At 36.3% G+C, this 21059-nt stretch overlaps 1 protein-coding gene across 3 annotated transcripts in view; it reads left to right on the top strand.

Moving 5' to 3' along the window:
- Positions 1–21059, top strand: part of BBS9 (Bardet-Biedl syndrome 9) — a 280198-nt gene that overhangs the window by 224421 nt on the left and 34718 nt on the right. Inside the window, exon 22 of one of the 3 annotated variants that reach the window (XM_072327287.1) lies at positions 13794–13847. The exons of the other annotated variants lie outside the window; for them this stretch is intronic. Within the exon in view, the coding sequence (XP_072183388.1) occupies positions 13794–13847 (54 nt within the window). The remainder of the gene's footprint in view (positions 1–13793; positions 13848–21059) is intronic. 3 annotated transcript variants of the gene reach the window in all.

Here is a 21059-nt window from a genome sequence, read left to right on the forward strand (position 1 = left end):
CTCAAATGAGGGTAGTCAAGTGTTTAAAATTGCCCAAGATATCTGGTTCATTTTGTGGGGTTTTTGTTTGTTTGTTTGTTTTTTGGAGCCATTCTTACTAAGAGCCTAGTGACTGCATCAAGTACAGAAGCACAGGTCTCATTTTCATGATACTAAAATTATAATATAGTTAACAGGACTGATGTGAAAGGCTGAAGCTGTGCTCCCAACAGCAAGTATGTCAACTACTGTTTATAGTGCTAGGCTGTCTCTGCCGAAGTTTGCAGTATGAACCAAGTACCCATTGTTTAGTAATGTTAAATTTTCCAGCATGCTTCGTCATCCGTAGATGAAGTCCTTCCTTCTGTGCAACTGGAAGCAAGAATATTCTTTCTTTACAGCCTACTGTGATTATTTCACTGACTCCTTCTTGAGTTTTTCTTCCAGTTAATGAGAATATACCTTCTACCATTATAAAGTTTTTCATGTGAACTAAGAAAGCAGATGGGATTTTCAATGCAGCCTGGATTCTCTAATCAAAGAACACTTAAGATACGTTTCTCAATGAAATGCTGCATTCAATAATTTCAGAGGGGGAAAAAAAAAAAAAAAATGGAAAAATCAAAGGTTCTTCTTGAATATATAAAGTGGAATGCATTATATTGCACTTTGGAGTTGTTAATGAACTGGATTTTCTCCCTTAGATAGCGCACTGATTGCAAGTTTATTTAACTGCTTTGTTTGCATGATACTGATACTATGGTCATGCTGAAAAGGGGAAGAGTAAATATAAACTGAAAGGAAATCATGGCCTAAAAATTACAAATGTTTTTCGACCAGTTTCTGAAAAACAGATGCACAACTTGTTAAAATGCAACCAATTTTGTAAACCCAGACAGCTGGCTCAAAGTATCAAAGGGAGAATTCCGATTTCACATCTATGCTTCAGTGAATTTTAATTATCCGAAATGCAGTGTTTAGAATAGAGCAAGTCAACAGCCTTCGAGGAGCCAGTAGACTGATAGGAAGGGAATGCCTGGGGATCTGGGAAAACACTAGAATCCAAGCACTTGGACTGAAGATTTTCTGTCCAGAGGCGGTTTTGTCATCCTTAGTTCCCATTTTCGAATCTGACAAATTTACATTGTTTCAGGTTTAAAAGATTGCTGAGAATGCTTAGGTGAGTTCTAATCTTCTAAAATTTTAAGGATTTAGACTTTTTTTTTTTTTTTTTTTTTTTAGGTAAGTTTAAGAAGTGAAGATTTATTCTGCGAGTCTAGCATAAGGTGGAGCAGCTTCCTTGCCAACTACAGAACATTTTTTAACAATGTTTATTATTATAATGCTAAATGTATGTTATTATAAACTTCGCATGAATAATATTTTTGTGCAAGTTACAGCACACAACAAGGTGTGCATTATTATACAGTATGTCTTTGGCCAAATGACCAAAGTGGCTTGAAAGCTGGAATTCTTGTATTCATCCACATGAATGTGTTCATACTGTTAAAATTTTCCAAAGCTAATTTCTTCTCAATGAGGAGAGAGAGATTAAAAAGGGGAAAATGATTCTGTGTGACTCTTTGCGATGCAAAGAACTTCAAGGTAATGACTGAATTGTAATTTATAATCTACTCCAATTTTGTTTTGTTTTTTCAAACCAGCTACATGTTTAGAGTATGTAGTAGTTCAAGAAGGAAACAGTTCTGCTTTGTGATCTTGAAAGAGGTTATCTTCAATGATGTGCTAAGAAAAACATCAGCGTTACACATCCTGTCAATTTTCAACTCATACAGTTTCACATTGTTAAAAGTAATTTAGAATATTAGGCAATGTTAGTTCTTTCATAATATATTAAAGAATCCTGCTATGTGCATTCTATATGACTATTAATTTGTCTTTTGGCTCCCAGTATGGTACAGAAAAAGAAATATGAAATAATCAATTTAATGCTTTTCATTGTTTGATCAGTGCTAGCTATTTAGGCTCTAGAATACACAGAAAAATAGGTTTGGATGAAGCATCATCCTACTCTATGATGAATATTTTATATAACATAGTGTACTGCTTTCTGGTTTTTAATACTTTGTGACCTATATCAAAGGAGTTTATTTTAGTGTCCCAGAGTGAATGCCCAATTTTTGTACTGAAACTGTAGATGGGATGAATCAACTTTCTTTTCCACCCCACTAAAAAAAAGACAAGTGATAGGCAGAAGTGAAGCTCATAACAAATTAAAACAGTACTATGGACACTGTCCATTATAGCTGTGAAAGAAATTGTGCCTTTAATGAAAAGCCAGAAATTCATTGAATACATATTGAGCATCATTTTTCTAAAGTCAGGGGACTTGTGACCATTTACATGAGCGGAAGATCTGACCTCTGTTCTGCAGCAAGCAGGGAGAACCTTTCCTTTTTTCCTTTTATTTTATTACTGTTTCAAAAATGCATGGTGCTGCCATAGATTTGTGTGCCAGTCACTTTTTGGAACTGGTGTTCATTACAGTTGCCCATGAAGCACATAAAAGATTTGATAATTGATTATTGTTTGACTCAGAAATAACAAATTAAAAATACAAAGCCGTTCTTGCCAACTGAGTTGTTGGCAGGAAGCCAAAACATTAAACTCTAATATATATCTCAAAACTTGACATATAGCTATGAATTGTATAGAGAGCTATGTTTTACTAATACTGTTTTAGCATAACAGAGTTCTGCTCTCCATCAAAGGGGATTTGATTTCCTGGCATCATTACTATGAAAAGAGAATTTGTCCTCCATCTTCCTAAGACACCCTGTCTCTATAACTGATAAGCTACTGGTTTTCTTGGTCCCCTGGCTTGAGACTGAAAAAAGGAAGCTTTCCTTAGAAACGGATAGTATAGGTCAGTGCTGTTTAGATAATCCATATTTGCTAGCATAAGAAAATGCGATGGATTTCAGTGAAGGGAAGTTGTCTGATTCTTAAACTGAATAGTTCCTCTTTTTTAAAAAAAGAAAAAAATATCAAGAAAAAGGTTACACCACTGGATAAAATTATGTGCCAATTATGTATAAACTTCTTTACCACTGGGATAAAGGAAGCCATAATTTTGTAGGCTTACATTTTATTGAGTTCATCTGTTTTCATTTATAAATAGAAAGCAACAGAAGAAGAAATCTATACTGGTGGACAGTGATACAATGTGGCTTCTGTACGCATGCAGTGAAATCAACCAGAACCCACGTTTTCTTTTTTTGACAGGTTAAAAGAAGACTTAGAAAAGGCAAATTTTTTTTTATTTTTTTTTTTTTTTTAAAGAATGTCAGTCTGGAATGTTGTAGTTGTTAATGTCAGTCTTGAAAAAATATGGTTAATAAATCAGCATATTCAAGCTCCACCTTGGAGAGAGGAAATTGGGAAAGAAGAAAATTCTTTTAACGATTTTTCCAAGACTAATTTAGGCCAATCCCATAAAGCTCCATATTTGAGGCATAATTCAGAAAAAAAAAAAAAAAGAAAAAAAAAAAAAGCCACCTTTTTAATTGCGTTAGGAATTCCTTGGCATCTAATTTCACTATACAGAATGTTTAAAGTTTTCCTTGTATGTGGAGCCTTTCAAAATTACAACTTAAATCTAAAAGTCAGTACAGATGAGATGTTCAATGCACAGAAAAAAGCTGTGACAATAAGCCAAGAGATCCAAAAAGTGCCATGGTTACAATTCTTCTATTGGATGTCACTAAGACATTCACTGGCTTGGAAAGGCAAATTTTTTTTAAGATAGATTTGTTGATATTAACTTCATGTGAATGACATATACACTGTTAAATCTCTTTTCTATTTGGTACTCAACAGTTATCTTGCATTACACCAAAGTCTTAAAATTTATCACTGGAATAAATCATAATTAGGGTAGCAGCTGTTACAAACAGGAATGAAGTATTTAGTACACCTGTCACTAATAAAGAATTAATTTCCGTAAAGTATATTAATCTTAGTATGAACATCAAGTTTGCTAATTGAATTTATGCTATATCGAGTGCAGGATGAATATATTCTAAAGTACCCCCTTGGATCCCTGTAAGAGTAATTAGGACTGCAGGGACAACCTTGTGGTATTTTCATAGTATCATTAAAATGAAATGATTAGTTAAGTAGTCTCGTAGCAGAGCCACACTAAAGGAATAGTGCTAGTTAAAAAGGGGGAGCTTTTCTACTTGAAAGAATTAGTAAATCTATTATCAAAGTGTTCATTTTTTGCATGTGTATTTATATACTGATTGCATGAATTTGAAAAAGTATTTTACTAAAAATCAAAATTAAATAGCATATATATACATATATATACATATATGCTCTCCTCATCTATTTCCCAGAATATTCTCTTTGATAGCTCTGTATTTCACATGGTATTTGGCTAACAGTGAAGACCAGCTGCAATACGTTCAAACTTTCATTGTAAGAGAGTCTGAGCTTCAGTGAATATCACTGAAGATGGGAAGTATTTTCCAGAATTGGGTCTTTCTGTTATCTCTGGTAGTTTCAGTCCAAAATACGTGCATCAGCTTGTTAGCAAGTACTGTATTATGTAGCTACGTGGTGCAGTGTGAATGATAACTGCTCAGTTTTATTGTTGTGAATTTAGAATGTAATCATACTTCTCCTGATTCTGCCCAGGTAGCTGTTGTCTTGAAGGGTGCATAAATTCCTCAGCATTTTTTTTTTCTTTAACTCCAATCAGGAATAGGAAAATTAACTTATTCTGTAAATATCATTTCAGTTTTTTATTCTGACACCACCACTGTGTTGCAGTCTGAAATTGTTCAGGATGAGAACTGGCAAAAATTCGCTGGAATAGACTGGGGAGCATGGGAGGAAACTATGTTTACAATCAAAATGCAGTTATATTTTACTGCTTAGAGTTAAGTGACAACAAAGCATGTGTGGCTTGAGGAGTCGAAGCAAGTAAGTGGATGTGATTTCAGCACAGAAAGTTTCATTCTAGTGTTGGTAGCACAAGCAGAGGTAATGGGATGACAGAAGCTAATGGTCCCTGTGAGTACTGAGAAGTCTTGGCAGATCCATAGCTGTTCATTGTTGCCACTAAGCTACCTTCACAGAGATGCTCACCAAACCTTGTGGTGTGCCTTTCTTCTCTCTGTATATGAAAGAAGCAGAAAAACATAAAATCCGGAGCCTTGGACATTGGTGAGACACAGAATTGTGAGAATGTGGCCTCAGAAGAAAGTAAATTGTGAGCTCAGATTGGGTCCAACCATAATGGAAAGGCAAGTAACCTTATTAATGAAACACTGTTTTGAAGAAGTATGTGGGTTTTTTTCATCATTTTCAGTTTACCACAGAAATATCTTGGAGATTAAATTTTGGCTTCCTGCTCAGGCCAAAAACCAGTAATGCTACTCAGGCAAAACTCCCAAAAGATGTGTCCAATAAAGATCTGTTACTTTCTTGGATTGCCTTTCATAGACTTAACAGAGATTTAGGTGACCTAAAGTACGTGAGTACTATTGTTCTGCTTACTTCTCCGTAGTGTTCAAAATCATTCTTCTAATAGATGTCATAAATTACGTATACTTGTTTAGTGCCCAAAGGGCTGCCTAGCAGCAAGAGTTTATTCAGAATTAGGGCCATTCCAGTTATTTCTCCTTGTTCCTCACCTTGTGACCAGCACATGACGTGGGATGTAAGGAAATATAGGATTCATTATCCATGCCCTTGAACACCTGAGAGCTCCTTTACAAAGGTGAGCCATCTGTTTACTACAGAAAATAATTTTTAATGATTGTTTTTCAACACTAGAGTACCAAAGAGCAACTTTTTAAAAGGTCAGAGTGGTTGTCTATGTTTCACTGCCATGGGAAATCCATCAGGCAATAATTTAACCTGTCTGCCTCTACAAATACATATACAAGTCCCATATTGTATTACAAATCTGTCATCCACTTTGTATTTCCCCAAACAGCCTTTTTGACTCATAAACTGTGTTTTCTTTAAAACTGTGGCCTGTGTAATTCTCTGTGGAGTCATAGGATTGCAGTGAATTGTTTCCAGAGTGCCTATGAATATAGGGATGCCTAAGAAAGGGAGAGTTAATTTATTTAACATTGAGATATAAAACATGTATGCCTAAATTGGATGGATGTCCTTCTGGAGCTTCTCTTTCTGGAATTAAGATAATCGTAATGTGTGCCACCAAGGTCCTAAAAATACTCCCTTCGTGAGGTATAGGAAATAACATTATTTGATGTATTTATCTTCCCACTTCTTTTGCTGAATCACTCTGACTTTCCTGAATAAGGCCAGATGCATACAGCTAATCCAATCAGCAGGTCACCACTCCAGTTCTGTGCCAGTTCTGTGGTGTTTAATTGAGACTTAATTTCATCATGTGGACAGAACAGTAAGATGGTTCTGGTCCTTGTTTATTTATTTATTTATTTTAATTATTATTTGAATTGGGAAAAAATAAACAAACGAAAAGGAACACAACAACTTTTTACTCAAAGAGCAAAGCTAACATGTGAGGACACTTTAATTATTCCCATACCCACTCTGTTCAGTGTGCATTGTGCACTCTAGCATGTAGGTAGTTTTGTTATCTTGGGCTTCTGCAATCTCAGCATTATTCTCATTGTGCATTGTAAAACTACATCAGAAAGTTTGGTCTCTTAATAAGTGAGAAACCAACCTTGGAAACAAAATGTAAAATGGCATTATTTATTTTCCAATAACCAGTGCTGTAAGAAAAGACAAGTAATCTAGTGAACGTCCACTCTTAAAGGCTGCACTATTGATATTTTGAAAATGTTTTGCCTTACTATCCCACTTTGAGTTGCTAAAAAAATAACAGACGTATACATGAATTTGTTTCTATTTTATATTCTGAAACAGAACTGGTAAGGCTAGGGAGAAAACAAAGAAGTAGCAGTTGCTGTTTTAAAAAGCGTAGTGTACCATGGCAAACAGTAATATTTTTTAACGATTTTGTCTTGAAGTCATTGTCTTTTTCATTTGTGTTAACTTTTCTTCTTTCCTACTTCAGGGTAGCCAGTGTTCTATGAAACTATAAATCCTTTAAAAGGAAAAGTGAAAAAGAATGAGGTTGGAAGACTGTACCTTTATATTCTTTTCCCCCTGTTCATCTCATGCTTATTCCTCTGGTTTTTAAACACCATTTCTAAAATCTTATTATAAAGCTCATATCCAGATCAGTTTATCAAACCGTGTTTTTACTTACAAATTTGATTTGGGTAACCCAGAGGAGGTGTGGCATCAATGTGACAGGTTTGTCTCTGTAATAACGAGTACTACACTGCTCAGAGTTTGCAGCTTACCCTGTCTTTGTGTGCATAATGAAGAGTGAGTAACAGACTTCAGAACTATGTAATTTTACACTGCCCAGACAAAATGATCTTATCAGCATGAGATTATCCATACTGTCAAGATTGTAGATAGTAGCTGTATTTTCCTGTGAAAGACTGGAAGGGGCACTGTATTCACAAAAGCATCTTTGGTATTTTCAAAATGGATGAAGTATGTTTTAGATAAGCCATTTAAATTTACATTCTGCCTTATACTACAGATGATTTCTGTTGCTGCCGTTACTGAACACTGGTTTTCAAGAAAGAAAATTGGTTGAATGACCTGCATGGGCATCAGGAAAAGATATTTTTAGCGTGGTCATCACTGAAGACTGAATAGTTGGGTACATCCAGTTCTTTTGTGTTTTCCTTGCATTACTTGAAAAATGAGGATACATTTTAAGATTCGTTTAGAGTATAAATCATTTGCAGGTTATTGAACTTGTCTTTTTAAAGTTTAGTATAAAGTCATCTGAATCTGCTTTTTTTTTTTTTTGCTGTTATACTAATGTAGTTCTTATCAAAGATAAATCCATTTGAAAAGAATAGTTTCCTCATTCTGAAGCAGGCTTTACTATGTGAAGGGAGAAAGCCACTATTGTCCCCATATGCCACAGTAGCTCAAGTTATTAATATTCACTGTATGCATTATGTCTCTATTAAATACTTCCCCCTTTAAATTTCATTTTAGTGTCACTCTCCATTTTCTGTGTATAATATTCATTCTTGTCTAACTACAGGAAGAACCAATTATTGTTATAGTGTTTCAGTTAGGTGACATTCTGTATCAAGGTATATTAGGCATTTAGGAAATTCCACAGATAGATGGTTGACGGCTTGCGTGCTCTGGAATTTCATTCTTTCAAGTTGCCTACAACCTTGTCCACCTTCATTTATGCCTATGATTTTTGGGAGAGCTTCTGTGTTAAGTCCAGATACAGCTATGATCTTCAAAGAAATTTCAGTCAGTGCAAAAAGGAACAGTTTAATACATATTTTTAAGGTAGCTGTGCTTTCATATTCTCTGTTCAAATAATAAAATAATACGTTTCCAAATTATATAAGGATTTAGCCAGACATGTTTGTGGCTTCATCACAAGTAATGCTTTTTAAACCATTTTGTTCTGCAAACTACTGTACTTTTCCCAGAAGAGCTGCAGAACTGTAATAAAAAACACTTTTTTCTTGGTCTTTTTGGTACATCCTCTGCTTATAGACGTAGAGGTAGATCTCTGCTTATATGTTTAAGAAACTTATTTTCAAGTGTTATTAATTGTCCTTACTGAAGTGAATTTATACTCACCATCTGTAAATCTTACACTTTTCATTTCTTCCTTTTCTTGTCCTTCAAGGTTGTTATGCTCTGTCATTTTGATTAGTTACTTATAAAATCTCTTCCTTATGGCATGATCTACATCAGTAAAACTTGCATTCACTCTGGTCATTCATTACCTCTACTGTTATGATATTCTGTTCATCGTGGCTTCCTCTTCTTTGTCTCTCCTAATTACAAATTATACTGATACCTATTTCTATGATAATTTTTTCTTCTGAGACTCTGACCACCTTTCTTCTCCTTCTCACTACAACCCAACCATCCTCTTGGTCCTTGTCTGTCAAGAGTTCCCCTGGTTTCCTTCTGTCTTTAAGACTGCTGCTATCGTCTCACAGGGAGACAGAGGGGACTGCAGAGGACGAATAATAGTGTTTGCATTACTTTTTTATGCAAGGATTACAACTTTTGGCTGTAGGTTTTGACTGGGTTGTCTCATTAGTGGCATAAAGGATGGATGGTCCCACCATCCTAAATCTACAGAATCTGAAAATATGCTTTCCAACCTCACACAGACTGAAGATATTTTATTTATCTGAAAAATCTCAGAGGAATGAGAGTATACAATCCATGCCAGATGCAGAGTTATTTGGATTAATATGTGACCAGTCATACTTATGCAGTCCTCAGGATCTAGTAAATAAACATCTCTGTCTGTTGTATCAAAAGAGCTCTGAAACTCTTGCAATTTTCCTGTTTTATCAGCCAAAATTTCTGGCTGCAAGGATTAGCAAGAGGGACTAGTTCCTTTCAGTTATCATGTCACCTTTTCATGTGTAGAACCAGCTCTCTTCCTTCAAATATTTATGACATACAGTAAAATGGTTTTGCTATATTAAAAACTTTATTTGAATGGGTATCTAGCTGTAATTCACAATCCAATTTAGAAAATGAGAAACTATACTGCAATAAAAAGTACTTTGTTCATAAGAAGTTTGAGGCTTATTATATTTTTATGAATATATGTTCTTTTGAGTCCATATGGATAACCCTTTTTTAACCTCTAAATATAGTACAACGGTAACACTGAGCATTTCATCCAGGGTACAAGTAATCTAGCAACAAAAATGCCTGTGTTACAAGGTTTGAGTTCAAATGTTCAAGGGTAGAATTGGCTGTAATGGTATATCTGTGAAAAAAATAAGCCTGTGGTGAAGTTGGAACCCCAGTGCCAAAGCACAACATATAATTGGGCCTAATTTTTTCCATATGTATCAACAAAAACAGTCTTTGCTTCCATGAGAGATGAAAGCTTCCCTTTCTGTCATATTTTTATTTTGTATATAATTCCTAACTCTTTATAATTTCATAGGCTTTTTAAAAAAACATGCCTAGATTTAGGGAGAGATGAGCTGTCACCCTGGATTCAAGTTTATATTTCTAATAGAAAAGCCTTTTTTGGTGGGGAAGGGAAAACACAACTCTTTCTCCTCTCCTGCCAAAAAGGCTACTATGTTCAAATCCTTGCACAGTGCCTGTGGACTATCCAAGTTGGCATGGAACAATCCGTTTGTGAATTGATTTAAATACCTCATTTAAAATAAATAATCTAGTGGAATTAGCATCATAAATCTTCATCGAATAAGCTTACTATTTATACAAGATCGAAGAAGTGTTAAACACGTTTCTGTTCTGTTGACAATGTATGGTGTTGTTTTCCCCTTCTTTCAGTTTTATGGTAAGTCCCAAATAGAAGATACATATTTTCTTATGCATTTTTCTGTCGTTTGATGTGGTATCTTTGCAAATAATCTCTTTCTTCCTCCTGTCTGCAAATTCAGCTAATGTGTATGTGAATTCTCTGAAGACTGACTATATAAATTATATTTCAACAATGCATTAGGTTATGTTATTAGTAGGTTATATAGATCTTAAATAATGTTAAATGTTTACACTTTTAGTGACAGGTTAAGAAAAGTTTCACTATCTTTCCTTGCCTCTTTTGTGTGCACTTGTAAACACACACAGACTTTTGGGTGCCGTCATACATGGTGTACAAACAATCAATCCACCAAACGAAGTGTCTCTTTCAGGTGACATAGGGGTGATGGCTGCTAGATCTATGTGCTTTGCCACATATGTTTGTGTTCCTTCCTCCACACCAGTCTTCTCTCCTGGTGTACATTCAGCCCCTAAGATGCCAAGTGTTTAGGAGAGGGCAGTTAGCTTGGGCATTGTGTGCTACTTAAACAGCCTTTCTGTGTGTCTTCTGGGGAAGGAAAACAAGTAGACTTCATGGTAACGCCTTGCAGGATGATAGCTGTACCTTGCTGGTTTACTAGTTCACCTCACTTCAACTCTAGCTACATCTTGAATTTGTTTTGTAATTCATCGTTTTCCTGACTGATTCCATGGAAGCAAAAGCTTTTTTTTTTTTTTTTCTTTTTCTTTTTCTTTTTCTTTTTCTTTTTCTTTTTCTTTTTCTTTTTCTTTTTCTTTTTCTTTTTCTTTTTCTTTTTCTTTTTCTTTTTCTTTTTCTTTTTCTTTTCTTTTTCTTTTTCTTTTTCTTTTTCTTTTTCTTTTTCTTTTTCTTTTTCTTTTTCTTTTTCTTTTTCTTTTTCTTTTTCTTTTTCTTTTTCTTTTCCTTTTCCTTTTCCTTTTCCTTTTCCTTTTCCTTTTCCTTTTCCTTTTCCTTTTCCTTTTTCCTTTTCCTTTTCCTTTTCTTTTTCTTTTTCTTTTTCTTTTTCTTTTTCTTTTTCTTTTTCTTTTTCTTTTTCTTTTTCTTTTTCTTTTTCTTTTTCTTTTATTTTTTATTTTTTTCCCCTGGACTTACATCCATACAGAATTTCTTTTGTTTCGAGATGTGGATATTTTGCTAGGGGCAGAGTTGAAAATTTCAGTGGCAATGGAAGCCGCTGTCATTCTAATGACTTTTTAAGTTCTCTGTATCAACAGCTGTGCAGAACTGGATTTGACTGTAAGCTGAAGCCATCTTGGAAGTATTCTTCATCATGTGTTGTGTGTCCTAGAAAGACAACGTGCGCAATGCGGTGTACCTTATCCAGATCAAATGACCCAATTTTACTCTAGTTTTCTCTTTGTTGGTTGGGGAGGAAGAAAGCTGGGACTCGAGGAAGAGGAAGAAATATTCCTCTTCCAACACAGCTTGAAGATAGCCAAAATCAAGGGAGGCATGTCCTGGATGTGGTAACGTATTTACACATTCCCCTGCTGTAGTAGCAGTCTCACACATTTTTGCTCTGGTTGAGAGACTCCAAGAAGCAGCAGCCAGCTCAGTACAGTGAAGCAAAGAAAGCTTTCTACCTTCTTCTGTTTTCAGACAAACCAGAGAAACATTCCTCTGGATGCTGGGTGACCCCAAATCTCAGGACCCTCTTGCAGCAACAGAATCCTTCTGTAGCTGCTTTAGACATAGGAGCTGCTAGTTATGATGTACATAGCTTCCAGGTACAAGTCTTCCTTCTTCAGTAGTCTGCTTGTCACCTGATTTCAAGCAGAGATCAGCCCCAGAGTCTGGTTCCTCTTACCTTTACTGCATCTGTTCCCTGCATGTTCCATGTAGACTTCTAAAATCTTCTGCTGCTATCTCCACCTTTGTAAGTGTATCAAGAGTGATGAGCCTGGACCTTATGCTTACCTTAGATTCAAATCAAAGATGCTACCCACCTGCTTATACAACTTCTTTCTAGAACTTCCTGTTAGTCCAGGACCCCTTCTACAACTAACAACCATATTCATCCTACTCACCTATGTGTAGTGAAATGCACCTCAAGCTGACCACTCTTCTATCGCTTCCTTTCTTGACAGCCACTGGTTCTATTTGCCTTCATTAATGACTGTCCCCTGCTTGAATCACCTACATTTATTCTCTTACTTCGTTGCTTTCACACAGTCCTTTCAGACTTTCGTCTCTCTGTATGCTTTTTTTTCTGCAGTGTTTCCACTCTCTTGTCTTCTTATTTTGGCAGTGTGCTTTTATTACAGCCTCTGACCCTCTTCTTCATAAACTCCATCATTTTGGACTCCTTTTACCTTTTCAAAGCAGATGTCTTAAGCCAAAATTTTAGGAATGTAATTCTGGCTCTACTCAAGTCAACTAACTGAGGATTTTTTCCTCTATCTCTGCATAGTTTTTTTCCCATGCCTTTGGGCACTATTTGCATATATAACCTTTGCATATGAATCTGTCTCATTAAGGAAAAATAAGCTGAACTTACTCCAGTCTCTGTGTAGTCAAATGATTGATATATGACCAGTACAGACTAACAAAAAGAACATTCTCCAATGAGCATATTGCTTTGATTACTGAGGTTTCTAGAACGTCCAAACGCTGTACAAAATGAATAACAAACATCAGATGTCTGAAAAGTTAACTCAGTAGAAGTCAAGAAATAATGCTTAGTAGCAACCTTTAACAAAGAGTTCATATTTTTCTATTAATGGAAAATGACACAAAGATGCCCTTAGGCCAGCTCAGTATTTGTATTAGTAAGTGACCAAAACTGTGTGTCAAGTCACTCACACACATACTAATCACTTGCGTTTGTAACTGCTTCCTCTGCCTTCCTGCCAAAATATCAGCATTAGGAAATTGTGACTAATGGTAAGAAAAAAGAACATTGAAACACTTATCTTAATAGGCACTATATCCGTACAATCTTTATAGGTGCCAAAGAAGAAAATAAAATACAGTTTGATTAACCTAAATAAGATAGAGTGTGAATGTAGGAGCCAGTTCCTTTGAAACGTAAGCAAAAGTGACAAGAAATAAAGCTCCCACAGAGTTTGCTTTTATTACTTATTATTTTTTATTGCATTTGTTAGGGATGTGAACAGTGTATGTACTCATTCCTTCAACACAGAATCAGTTTTGTGCACATACAGGCATGGAAGAAAAGAAAGTCTACAGTGCAGTGTTCATCTGTTTTGATTTTTGGATATTTTTACTCTTTTAAAAATCTAATATTTCTGGATAAAATTTACATCCTTTGTTCCCTTGTTTAAAAATAATGGAGAGGGGGATGGTTTGTTTTTTTTTGAATAATTAGTTGTGGCGTCTGATTGTATAAGAATTGCTCTATTGTTTGGACAGTATGACAGTCTCTTGTGTTTTAAGGATTTTTTTTTTTATTATTATTTTTTTTTCTTTTCAGGCAAATGGCTTTTGAGAATGGCAGCATTTCAAGATTATGAAACTGCTGCTGATGGTAATGGTTCTGAGATAATTAAACTGTCCACAGTCTCTTTTTTTTTTTTTGACGAAACTGAGACAAGGGTAGTTGTGATTTCATCAAAGGCTTTGTTTGAGCTCTGGCAGCTGGCAATGCAGAGCCCTCTGCTAGCAGGATGAGTACCATCCTGAAGAGTTTTCACTATGCATTTCCTTCATCAGCTGCATATTCGTCACATTTCATCTTTGTCTATCTTGTAAGAAGGCTAGTCATCTTCTTGGTGTTCTTTGCTGACAGGATGGCCAATTTGTTCTCTTAGTAGTAATGTATTAAAACTGGCCTTTGGAGGCTTCTTAACCAACTGTTAAAAGGTATGAAAGGCTCCAAAGATAGGGGCCACATTATCCATGCAGTTTTCCTTGCCTAACTATGTAAGAAAGTGCCATAAACTAGATGTGCCCCAATAATGACAGTGTCCTAAAATTGTAAAATATATTATGTCACTACATTAAAAATAAAAAGGTTACTTTTCTTATTTTAAATAACTGCGTAACTCATTCTCTTATCAGATCTGTACGCAGTTGTGTAATTTTCTGTAATTATGTAGGACTCAGGAAAAGTTTAAATCTAAGGTTTTCATGTCTGAAGTTTTCACAGATGATTTTGTAAGTTTGAGTTTGTCATGCAGATAACAGGTTATTTACTGCTACCTAGAGAAGTGTTGCTGTAAATTGAGTCAGAGATTAATGGAGTGGAGCTATAGTGTGGTGCATAAGCTATATTCAGATCAGTGGTGGCACACTTGTTCATTTTTCTTGTACATTTATTTACTGCTTACATTAATAACTCACGGGGGATGATTGGCAGTTTAGAGATGTGTTTAAGGAAGACATGATCATAAATGGAAAGTAAAATGAAGAAAAAGTTAGAAGGAAAACAGCATTTGTACTTTGAGAAAAAAAAAATAAAATTGAAGGATTTTGGGAAATCATATAATCATAGAATGGCCTGGGTTAAAAAGGACCATAATGATCATTTAGTTTCAACGCTCCTGCTATGTGCAGGTTCGTCAACCACCAGACCAGGCTGCCCAGAGCCACATCCAGCCTGGCCTTGAATGTCTCCAGGGATGGGATATCCACAGTCTCCTTGGGCAACCTGTTCCAGTGCATCACCACCCTGAGTGAAAAACGTCTTCCTAATATCTGACCTAAACCTCCCTTGTCTCAGTTTAAAACCATTCCCCCTTGTCCTATCACTATCTGCCCTTGTAAACAGCTGTTCCCCTCCTGTTTATACACTCCCTTCAAGTACTGGAAGGCCACAATGAGGTCTCCCAAGAGAATTCTCTTCTCCGAGCTAAACAATCTGAGAAAAGGAACAGTTAAGGAAAGTTAAAGGGGAAAAGTTAAAGACTAGTGTATGGAGAGCAATGTGATTCAGTTTAGGCAACCGAGGGACATGGAAGTCAGTAAACACTCAATAGAGCTTCATACATGAATTGAATGATGCTAAAAGCTAAGAAATTGAGAAAGAAAATAGGAAGTCAGCAAATACTGGAGAACAGTGAGCAAGACAAGTGGTCTTAAGTCTTTTTGATATAAGGTCTAAAGTGTTTCCAAGTAGAGCACTATGTGAATAGTAAGTATTTCTGGGGAACTGCCACAACAACTGAGTAGCTGTGATTCTTACAGTAGTGTGGAGGCAACTATCTATCAGAGGGGTCACTCCTTGCTGGAAAGAGATTTTTCTCCTTTCCTCCTCTAGCTCCCCAGATATGGAGCCCTTTGCCTTGCCCTTGGGCTAGAGCTTTGTTGAGCACTCAGTTCACTAAACCACCAGAAAAAAAAAACACATCTTTCTGCATTTTCTGCAGGTTTAGCTTTTCTGCGGGGTTGTATTGATTTAGTTGTGCAGTCTGATGAGCTTTTAGTATAAGTTTAGCATTGGATGGGAGCAAGAAACTAGAATAAGAGACAGGAGATAAGACAGAACTGGAGGGGTTCAGCAGAATTGTACATTCTTGCCCAAATCCCTAGGGCACTTGTGTTACCTATTTCTAAGCAGTTGCTGCAGTTTTACAATGATCTGAATCATTTAAGTTCTAGATGATGCTGAAAAAAGCGAGAGCTCTACTTTCATCTTGGCCACGTGCATTCCTTGCCTCATGATGACACCACCAGAGTCTGTGCAATGGCACAGACTAAAAAACAGTTTTGGATGAAAAGCAAACCAACAAAACAGATTTATTTTCCTCTGGATCCATTCGCTGATCTGGCGTGTGTCATGGCTGCATGAGCCCTGTTCACAGGATAGAAGGCAGGGTTTGCAGTCCTTCTGAGTAGCAACTTGTACTTAGCTTCCACCAGGATTAAAGCCATGCTTACCAGCTTTCTGGTCCCCACTGCCTCAGATTCTGGTTCTGTAACATGGATCTAATCTTGCCCAGAGGGAAGAAACTTTCAAATAAAGAGGGAGTTCACTGAGATATGGTAAAACTTAAAGTGTTAAGTTCTTTAAGCTTTTTGGATGAAAGGCGTTGTATAAATAGTGTTTGCATTAAACGGCAAGAAAACACTGTTTGAAATTTCAGGAATAGCTGTGGGAAATAATTTTACGTCTGTATAAGGAAGGCATGTTATTTTAAAAGAGGGAAAATACAGAGAGAAAAGTTACAGCAGAGCAAAGGACAGTTATAATAATGCAGTAATTCAAGGGTTTCAGTTACACAAAATAACTAGGTCTGTGTTCTTTAGGAAAGAAGGGGATCCTACTGAGGTAAGAGGGATTCCACTTGATATGTGTGTAATTTTTGAGGGAATTGAAAGAATGGACCTTTAAAGACTTTTGGAACCTGTCTGGGGTGGAAGACAAAGAGTTATGAACAAGATGTGAGACATGCCATGTATGAAAATAATTGAGGAAGAATTGCTTCTTGCAAAGATGGTTGTTAATATTAAATAGCTTCCAGAGTGAAGACAAAAGAAAAGTGATATAAATAGTGTTTGGGTGTACATTTGAAAGAAAATATGTAGTCAACATGAGTGGGTTTAAGTTAGAAAAATGTCCTTATTGGGTTTTTAGATTATCTGAATGAGTGGAAGTCTCTGTATAGACAGTTCTTAGACCACGGTTGTAGGCAACACAAGAAAGGAAAACATTTGCCACACCCTGGTAGAGTCAGTTTATCATGGAAGTAATGGCATGCATTTGTTGTCTGTAGTAGAACATGTACATAAAAAAAGATAACAAATTTATGGCTGCGTTTCAGTGGAATGTATTGTATTTTGATCAATCACTAGGCTGGGGTGTGTTTATTTGCTAGATGAATTACAGTTCCACATTGGAGCAACATTTGATGTATTATGTTCTCTGGCTTCATGCAAGGTATTATTTTGGTTGATGTTACTGTGTTCTGTCAAAAGAACACATATATTCAGTCAAACCAAGCATATATTTTTATAAGCAGATGGCAATTACAGTGAACATATATAGGTCAGAGATTGGGATTTCCTTCCTTTCAACCACAGCCTTCTCTTTTCCTGGACAGTTACCTCATAACATTGAAGTAGTCATAAGCAGTCATGCATACTTGAGATTAAAAATGGTTTCTCACAGTAGTGTTATACGACTAAATGCCAAACCCCCAAAGTACACTGAATCAATAAAAATTCCTCTTGGTCTGAACTGAGTAGAGTACTACCGAAGCAAAGTGGCCATACTGTTTTATGTACCCACATCCCTCGGTGCTCTCTTGCAGGTGACGGCGTTGCAGATTTCCTCCCCTAAGTTCCAAACCGTAAAGGAAATTAGTGAGGGGCAAATCTCTAAAGATTTGAAGTTCCATTACTATAGTTTTTCTGTTTGAGGATATTTACTCATATTGTTTTGATTTAGAAGCAAAGCTGGGAATTTCATGAGAGTGAGCATTTCCATGGGATTTATGGGATTTAATTACCTTCTGCTTGATATGCTTTACATGTTGTAACACGATTTTAATAATGCTTCTTGTTTACACTGTTTAGAAATGCATTTCTTATATAGTCGTCTGTTACATGCCATCCAAAAGGCAGCCTTCTGCTTGGATGGTAACAGAGTATGTTGGTCATAATCTTTAAAGAAAATAAGAAAATAGTATCTCTGAAGTCCTGGTTTGGATGTACCAAAAAATTGCATTATTCTGAGGCCATTCAAAGAGAAAGGGGGAAGTCTTATCTCTCAAGGCTAAAATTTCTTCTCCAAAAGCTTTCATTTCCCCTGTCTGTAGAATCAAGGTGATGGTACAGCTTATATTTTGCATTTGTGTTTAGGCTTTTTGTTGTTTTTGTTCAGTGTATTTAGAGGCTGGAGCTAACTCTCCAGTAACAGTAGATTGCTGTGCTAGTTCTGTAACTATACATTCACTGAAGGTTCAGGAGTTGGTTATTTTTTGTCTATTAGATAAAAGTCATCAGTGTCATGGATCACATATAGAAAGATGGCTATGATCTTTGAGAGCAGCGTGGTCTCAAATACTGAGAAAGCATTTTGACCAGAGGTAAAGAGAATGAGGCAACAGAGGCATTAGTATGTTCTGTCTTGTTTAAATTGGTTATTTCAATTGAAGGTAAAGTTAGAAATTGTAGAGATACTAAAATCAAAACAAAAATAAAAAATAAGTTAACTGAAATTGCAAAAACTTTTGCTTTGAGGAAAGATTTATGTAGGTTTTTAGTTCATCCAAATCGCTCCACCTATCCTTAGAAACACTAATAGTACTTTAGATTTCTATAGCACCTTTCATCTGAGAACCTCAAAGCACTTTACAGGCATTAATTTAATTAAGTTTCACAGCGCTCCTGTGAGCTAAGTAATGTTTAAGTAAGGATCACTTTGCCCAGCACTGAAATGGAGCCACCCCTGGGGTGGAATGCGGTAAGTATTTAATAGTACTTAGCAACACTACACAACAGTTCAGGAGAAAGCGTGAAGTACTGTATCCCACTGAGACTCCAAAGTGAATATTGTTAGTCAGCATGTCAGCGTTTGTTTAGAATGAAAAGTTTGTCACTTTTCATTTCTAATAGTAGGCTAAATTCTGCCACCTTTCTGATGAGTGCAAGGAGACTAGGAACATGCTTTTTAGTCCATCCCAAGTGATCTGTGCCTAACTGTAACTTACCTCACAGTGCTGAGATGCTCAGTTCAATGAGTTATCCCCTCTACTAAACACGGTCTCTAGTACTTTAATGTGTTGATAGTCAGGTACTGATTTAAAGAGAGGAGCGTGCCCTCTGCTCTGTCATCAGCTGTGGACTGGTGGTTCCTTTTTATCCTTGGAAGTTTATCATTCAGGTACCACACTGATCCCAGTTGGGTTTGTAAGATCAGAGCACAAGGGAATCTCAAATTATGTCATGTAGCCAAAAAAATTGACTCCCTTTCTGATAGCTCAGTGAGCTTTTACATTCAAAACTCAGCTAAGGCACGTTGTGTTTGAATCAGTTTAAATGAAAATCTTAGAACCACAATAAAATCTTTTTCAATTATTACTCTTCAGTACAACCAAGCTGCTTACAGGAATTTCGCTTGAAGAATAGCAGTTTATGGAATATTAACTTTGTACATACATAGCATGACTTATATAACTTAGGTGGAGAGAGTGAAAGGGATTCATGTCAGTGGTGCTCAGTAATTGCTTTGGGAAACAGCTGAGACATAGATCAGCAATACACCTGTTATTGAAAGTGGAAGGAATTTGCATCTGTAATGACGACATTGTCTTGAGATGGGAAGAAATTGCTTTATCTTTTGGCTTTGGTCTTTTCCACCGTATTTTGCATCCCCTTTCTGTATGTTTTATTATCCCACCACACCTTCTTTTTTAATGCAACATTGAATTCTTAATTTTTAAAGTAGGTAGTATAAAGGGAATACAATGAGAAGTTCTCTTCTGTCAAAGCCAGTGGGCAGGTGGTTCCCATTACAAGCTCAGCTGGGGTTTCCACAACTAAACTGTTCCACTCATCTCTGTCCTTTTTGCTGTAGTAGTGTGTAGAAGAAGTGAAACACAGTCCCGACAGATAAAGGATTACTGAAATGTTTTTTGTCACAGTTTGGGAATTAGGTTCAGTTATGAATCTCATTAACATTGTCAGTCCTGTTCATGCTTGTGACAGTCACAAATGAGGACATTCTGCTGGCAGGAATTTGTCACCTAAGGAGCGATGGTGAGGGCACGCTGTCTGGAAAGATGCAATCTCACAATGTAGGTATCAAATGTCCCACTTACTTGAACAATGGGGCCTTTTGCAGATGGAAATATTGTCTATATACATGCTGTCACTTCCCAGGCCTTCTAGGGGAGGGAAGACTATGTGTCTTTCTGAGTATGTGCCTTTTTGAGACAAAGGCATGCTAGAAATGAACCCTAGTTTTCTCTAGCAGTGACCACTCAACCAAATCATAGAATCATAGAATGGCCTGGGTTGAAAAGAACCTCAAAGGTCATTTAGTTTCAACCACTCTGCTGCGTGCAGGATCACCAACCACCAGACCAGGCTGCCCAGAGCCACATCCAGCCTGGCCTTGAGTGCATCCAGGGATGGGTCATCCGCAGCGTCTCTGGGCAACCCATTCCAGTGTGTCACCACCCTCTGAGTGAAAAGAAGAAAATTCCAAAGAAGAAAAAATTTCTACCTGAGGTAGGAGAATAGTTTGCAGAGGTGATAGTCTGGAGGAGACATGAGGACTATTAGAAAATGAAGCAAGGTTGTGGTCTTTGTGAGTAACATAGAAAAAATAAAGGACGAAGTCTAAGCTGAAGACCAGATCTTTGCAGTAGCAGAGAGGTGAATGAGGCATGATGTGATATGATAGAGGCAGACAATCTTGAGTTGTATGGAAGAGATCACAAAGGGTTGTTCAGTGGTATCCAAAATACTAACGCTAGAGCTATTGAGTAAAGTATCAGGCAGCAGGGTTAAAAATATAATGAAGAGGGTACCCTTCTAGGTGACTTACAAATGGTAGAATGCCTTCCCATAGGATGTTGTGGAAAATAGATTAAAATAGGTTCTACTTAAAGTTTGAAGCTTAATTGTGTAGGAAGAACTAATCTGAGAGCTAATTAAAAGTGAATAATATAATAATATAATATAATAATAATAATATTTTTAATTTACAAAATGTTTACAATTTTACAATAGGATATATAATTATGAGCAGTAAAATATGCAGTATTATTTGGAAGAAAGAAAATAGGAACCA

This window comes from Excalfactoria chinensis, chromosome 2, assembly GCF_039878825.1.
Source record: "Excalfactoria chinensis isolate bCotChi1 chromosome 2, bCotChi1.hap2, whole genome shotgun sequence".
Taxonomy (NCBI): Eukaryota; Metazoa; Chordata; class Aves; order Galliformes; family Phasianidae; genus Excalfactoria; species Excalfactoria chinensis.